The sequence below is a fragment of the Lycorma delicatula genome, chromosome 7, assembly GCF_047948215.1.
Source record: "Lycorma delicatula isolate Av1 chromosome 7, ASM4794821v1, whole genome shotgun sequence".
Classification (NCBI taxonomy): Eukaryota; Metazoa; Arthropoda; class Insecta; order Hemiptera; family Fulgoridae; genus Lycorma; species Lycorma delicatula.
In genome coordinates, this window is record NC_134461.1 from 143,642,268 (window position 1) to 143,649,043 (window position 6,776).

Here is a 6,776-nt window from a genome sequence, read left to right on the forward strand (position 1 = left end):
GGTTTTCAGGAGATAAGAAAAATGAGCTATTAATAGAAAATAAAGCTTATTTTTTGGGCAGTGGTTAAGCTACTAGTGGGCAGTGGTACGCAATCTCTTTGGAATAGACCGAACCAATTGATCTGCTTCTATATGCTTGCATTAAAGCACAACAAAATCATCCTATCTTTGGTGTGGTATTCTCCCAACCAGCATGTTAATCAATATGAGGAACGGCCAAGATCTACTGCTCCCTTAGCCATCAGAGCTAATCACCTTTTCTTATCTCTAAATATACAATTACCTCCAGTACCTCCTGTTACTCAATGTTATTACCCCACTTGGCAACCTTCCCTCATGAATTATTGCCTAGTCTCAGTCGATATAAAAAAAAGGACGTGAATCTGGTTACCTTACTAGAAAAATGTGTTAATATTATAAACAGCATGAATCAAGATGCTATAGTTTACACAGGTGGTTCTAGACACAATAATTGTGTTGGTTGTGCTTTCGTGGTTACCAACAGAACATATATGTTGGTCTTCCCAGCATCGCCAGTGTTTTCTTAGTAGAGCTATACACTATTAATAAAGCCTTAAATGTACTTAGCCAGACATTTTGACACGTACTTGTCTGTTCAGATTCCATGACTGCCTTGCATGCAGAAATGACATGTACTCCAGATACCTTAATGTCTGTGTTATATATTCTGTTATCTCTGAAATGATTTGGTGTAACACAACCATGAGCTTCTGCTGGATTCATAGTCATAATGGAATTTTTGGTAATGGGCAAGCTTATTGTACTGCAAAAGAGGCCTGTTTGCACCCACCTTCCACTAATCACATTGTTTCAAATGATTTTGTCTGTTTCCCGAAACAGGTACTTCATGATGAGTAGCAAAGCGAATGGAATGCTACAATCAACAATAAACTTCGTCCAGTTAAGAACACTGTGTTCGTAACAGGGCTCTTCATTTAGGAATAACCATGAGGAGGTTATTATTTACAGTTTGTGAATTGGGTAAACAAGGCTAACTCACAGATATCTGATGACTCAAACTGATGCACCTGTTTGTGTTTGCTGAGACTGCCAACTAATGGTGCACCACATCCTTGTGGTCTGTGTCTGTTATGCTACATAAGTTTAAACAAGGGCTTAACATATAAAATATCTTAGGCAACAATGTATTAATGCTGTCTAATGTCTTATGATTTCTTAAAATCATGCATCTAGTTTCAAACATTTGATTAAAGCACTCAATACCTCTGCCTTTTGATGTTCGGCAATTTTATTGTTTCATGCTAGATTTTTGATATTATTTTTATTTGAGTTTTATTTCAAACATAACATTCGCATAGCCATTTTACATCATTTTAATTTTTAAGGTAAGTTTTAAATTGTTAATTTCTAACCATTTCCTATGGCAATTTTGTATCCAGGCGCTGATAACAATAAATCATTGTACACCCAGGAAAAAAAATCCATATGAAAATTACAAGTAGAATGAATGAAATTAATATATACTAGCTTATAAAACTTACTGCTGAACGAGATAAAAATATATAAAATTTTTATTGTATTTTTTTTTTTTTAATTTAAAATTACAACAGTAAATGAACTAACAGTTAATAAGTAGTAGTCCTTAATAAGCAAATATGTATGTTCATTTTCTTTACATTCTAAATTATTGGATTTTATAATTTATTTTTATATACACATACTCTTCATTGATAATAAAGTTCCAGATTCATTCCATCATGTATTTCATCTGAATTAAACATTAAGGAAAGTAATAACAACATGTTTCAAAGTATATCATTCACATTTTAGAATTAGTATCACATTTTTATCTAATTATTATTTTTTTTTAGAATAAAATTAACATCAACCAATCACCAAGGTGGAGTGGCAGCATTTCATCTAGAGGTCCCAGGTTCAAATCCCAGTCAGGCATGGCATTTTTTCATAAGCTACAAATTTCCATGAGGCTAATGACCATAGCAGTTGATGTCAGTAAAAAATATATATATTTATGTATATATTTATATAAATTTAGCTAGTTATTTAATATGACTTATTAAGCCACTCCACAAAGTAGAGAATAAAAGAACATTCTTAACTTACGTTTCTTCACATTAATGCGCTTTCGGTCATAAGCTCATCTTCAGTAATGTTTTTTTAATTTTACTTTTTTACATTTACACATTAGATAACATGATACATTACAATTGATAAAACAATTTTTTTCAGACATTAAAAATAATTTTTTTTTAAATTTAAAATGTTATGTATTAAAATTTCCTTTAACATACTATCTATATGTTAATATAGTACTGTACTCTGAGTACAAAACTGAGTACTCTTGAATACAAATACTTATGCCTGAAAGCGCTTTAATGTGGAAAAAAATAAGGTAAGAATGATCTTTAATTCTGAACTTAGTGGAGTGGCTGAATAAGTTTTATATTATATACCAATCACTTGGCTAGATTTTACATACAGAGAAAATATAAACTACAAAAAATTTAATATATAATTTTATATTATATTTATGATAGTCATCTTAGTCTGGCTTTACCTATAAAATATTAACATCCTTGCAAATATTAATATCCTTACAGTTCTACAAAGATAATCTAAACCAAGAGTAATCACTTGGTAACCAGTTCAGTTCCTTTGCCAATCATTATCATGAATTACAAACTTGATAAGTATTTATAAAATATACACTACATAATAAATAAAAGTTCACCACTTATGACTAATACTAATAAAAAGTTCATGACTGGAGGATAATAAATTATGCATTAAGGTAGATGCTCTCTTAACAGCCAACAACCAAGTCAGATAAACTAAAATGTTGATAAACCAAACAGCCTTTATTTTGTGTTTTAATTTTTTATTTGGTAATCAAATAAAAACAACTATTGATTAAATGATATTTTGAAAATGTTTTACTGGAAATGGCTAACATATGAACCCCTTCATGTTTCTTTTACGTTGTTGCTTAACTATCACTAGCACTAGGAATATAGAATCACCATAGAATATACAAAAAAATAATGCTTTATTCTCATTATTGGACCACTAGTAGATACCAATAAATCTCTTTGTTTGATAAACTACATCAACCAAAATTTTCAAATTAGGTTTATATAATAGCATACAAGAATGCATCAGTGGCTTTATTTTTCAAGTTTTTAATTGTTTCATCAATCCCAAAATTTATCACAATTTTCTTCACCAGCTCACCTTAATCCAATCTTAACTGCTTAATATAATGAAAAAACAGCATTATGTTTATCTTTCAAACTGCAGTATGTGATTTATTCACAACAAAAATGTGAGGAGACCAGTATAATAAAACAAATATTAAATAAATGTAAAACAATAAATGGATTACAGTTTAATATTTTCACTTTAAAATTAATAATGCAATTAAAAAGATATAAACACAGCAATGTAAGTCTTGACACTTAATACTTTTTAAGAAGAAAAGTATCAGAAGACTAACTACAGATCGACTTGCCTGCAGGCGATCTGTAGTTAGTTAGTTGTTGATGGTGCCACTGAAAGGGGGAAATAAATAAATAAAAATTATAATCTAATTTTATATAACAAATAAATATAATCTAACCAAACTTAATGTCCGCTCGCTTTGAAGGTTAGTGGGTGTAGGTTAAGTTTGGTTATATGATATTATACTTTTAGATACATTTATTTTATAAATTTATAAATATATTTACTTATTTATATAAATTTATTACACAGTGTACCTTCAATTTATGCAGGTATTATGTTCTGGAAAATTTCCGCAAATAATGAAATTGCGTAATTGAGACTATCATTTAATGCAGAAATACAGGTTTTAAGTTATAGAGTAAATGTTATATATAAATTACTGTACTCAAAAAATATTGTACACTTTATTTTATTATTACAGTATCATTGTATTATTTTAATGATATTACAAAACAATATATGTATTTAAAAAGTAAAAATATGTACTATTTATTTATTTTCTCCTTTCAGTGGCACCATCTAACAACTAAGTAGCTAACCACAGCGACTGACTAATTATAGATCAGCTGCGGACATCTTCTTGAAAGGCACCCAATATTGATTTCAATAGATATTGCATTTTTTTTTAATTTAATACTGTGACATTTGATAAATGGTGATTAGTCTACTAACTTCCAAATAAAATCATCAATTGCTTTCTATACAGTATTAAATTTATATATACATTTTGAGGTTGTCCAGATTCATATATTATGTTTTTTTCACATATTACACACTTAATATCGTTTTAAATTATGCAGAAACAGTACTTTGTATTAAAATTTGATTATTCATTTATGAAAAATACTGAAACATAATTAAAACCTAAATAAAAAAAGGATACAGTCTTGAAGTTTGATGTGATCTTTAAAAATGGTATACCATTTTTTTAATACAATTTTCTCCCATCTTGTTCCAGTTTGTGCTGCTATTAATTTTTTTAAATCACCAATAGTATCATCAGGGTTACATTTTACACGAACTTTCTTTCCAAGTCTATCATTACATGTTACTTCCAACATATTTGAAGATTAACTGGAATAGTGTTGAATAGGGCAGCAAGACATATAACAAACAAAATTAAATGTACCATGTAAAAATAAATTAAGTACATTAAAAGATATCACTCAAATTACTATCTGATAATAAAACTGCTAGATAAATAAAAACCTTAACTAACACTTTGCCCAACTACCAGATTAGTAAAACTACTGGAAATTAAATACTATCAAATGAAAATAATTTAAAAAAGAATTATTCCAGAAGTTATCTGCAAGGATCAAGGGAACCTTAATAAGAACAGAATCACAATATTAAAAAAATATTAATTAAAATGAGACTATTAATACATAATATAGTGCAAAATAATAGTGAAATAAATATGTCGAGGCAGATTAATACATAATTAAAATGAAAATTTTAAACAAGTTAATTGGAAGTTTGAGAAAATGTTAACCTATTTATGAAAGTTAGACTAGTGCAGAAAATTCACATTTCTATATAATTTATAGTTTTTTTTTAAAACTAATTAACAGAAAAGTATTGTATAAAAAAGTATAAATCCGCTTACCAACAAATATTTGTATAAATTTACATCCTAGCGCTTTCAGAAAATTATTTCCATCAGAAACATACTGTAACTAATTATACATATAATAATAATACTTCATATATTAAATGAGTTTATAAATTTTTAAAAAAATATTTGTATAAATATAACAATTTATCAACAATTATTAAAATCAATTCAAGTTATCTATCATCATAACAAATATGACTACCACACTGACAAGACACACACATTACGTATGACTTGATTTTAATAACTGACAATCAATTGTTATATTTATACAAATATTTTTTTATTTATCTAACTCATTTAACAGGCGAAGTATTATTATTATATGTATAATTAGTTCCAGTACACCCCTGAAGGAAATAATTTTTTTTGAGTGCTAGGATGTAAATTTATACAAATATTTATTGGTAAGCAGCCTTATAATTTACATCTATAATTTGTTATATAATATATATATACAAATGGGTCATGTTAAATAAAATTAAGAAAAGCATTGCTTTTGAATAAACTTCTTAGAGAAAATTAGTCAGGAAGTCTTTGAGCTGGTCAGATAGTGTAATAAAAATGGCATGGCAATGTCACTATAATAAAAGGACCCCTATCTTGTAGGTCCAAATTTAATGTAATCTAACCAGACAACAGCCCAACTATTTGGTGTGATAAAAATATATATATTTTTTTTGAAAGCGATTACTCTTTTTGTATTATAAGCAGTGCACACTTGTATATGTAAACGGGCACAAAAGTTACACGTTTTATTAGATTCGGTAATTGCTTCAAAGAACTACAGGAAAGATAAATAACTTAAACGTAGCATGATGTTAATAACATATTTCATTATTATACTGTAGATACATCTGCCACTACCAAATATACCTTAATTAAATATAGAAAACCTTGTTTTATGAGAACAGGAATCCATTAATTGAATAAAACTCGTGTATGAATTAATAAAGGTTTATGAATTAATTTGGTACACATTTTTGTTTTTTTAATTTGTATCAAAAATTAAAAATACTAGTCTGTACAGGAACAAAAACGTTAAAATGTACCATATAACATAAGGGAAAACCATATATTTTGGTTGAAATGCTACATCTATATAAGTAACCAAACATGGGCAACAATTCATTACATTAAAGTTTGGTTAACTCTAACCTATAGCAAATCATTACTATATAAATTAAGGAAACATCACTTTTTTATTTAACAAAAAATATTTATACATAATATACCAATTGTCGAGGCTTCCAAAAGAGTACCAAGTAAATATCGCAATTAATTTCGCGACAAAAATAAACGTAAGTCACTGAAATATAACAAACCCTTACACAAAACAAAGTATTCCTGTGCCAACAGATGTTAGACAGGTGTAATAACCACTACAGTAAGATAAAAAAATTCTGAATAAAAATAACTTATTGAAATCATTTATTATTCTTTAAGCTTAAACAGTTAAAATATTTTTGAGTATATTTCGTCACTCCTTAAAAAATCCTTCTCCGGTAATCAGATAAATATTTTTACCCCTACTGACTAATTCAGACAGTATTATTGTGAAATAAACTTGAGTTACGATAGTATTTGTTCCTATAATTTTCATTCTGGAAACATTAGTAGGAAAAAATAATACTTCTGACATTATATTGATAAA

General features: G+C 27.7%; 1 protein-coding gene across 3 annotated transcripts; it reads right to left on the reverse strand.

Annotated features, from left to right (window-relative positions):
- Positions 1-1,526: 1,526 nt before the first annotated feature.
- On the reverse strand, positions 1,527-6,595 carry ubl (Ubiquitin-like protein 5). Of its 3 annotated transcripts, none has more exons than XM_075370879.1 (3): positions 6,454-6,595; positions 4,388-4,578; positions 1,527-1,750 (listed from the first exon to the last, which is right to left on the reverse strand). In XM_075370879.1, the coding sequence occupies exons 2-3, from the start codon at positions 4,563-4,565 to the stop codon at positions 1,707-1,709; spliced, it is 222 nt and encodes a 73-aa protein (XP_075226994.1). In that variant the 5' UTR covers positions 4,566-4,578; positions 6,454-6,595; the 3' UTR covers positions 1,527-1,706. The 3 variants fall into 3 exon arrangements, with proteins under 3 accessions (XP_075226994.1, XP_075226992.1, XP_075226993.1); XM_075370877.1 differs by having other exon boundaries at positions 6,358-6,514; XM_075370878.1 differs by having other exon boundaries at positions 6,349-6,505.
- Between the last annotated feature and the right edge of the window lie 181 nt (positions 6,596-6,776).

Coding starts and splice junctions, on each gene's coding strand:
- ubl (XM_075370879.1), bottom strand. CDS start 4,565: ATGTTGGAAGTAACATGTAATGATAGACTTGGAAAGAAAGTTCGTGTA. Junction 1,751..4,387: donor TCACATCAAACTTCAAGACT/GTATCCTTTTTT, acceptor TGTTTAATTCAG/ATGAAATACATGATGGAATG.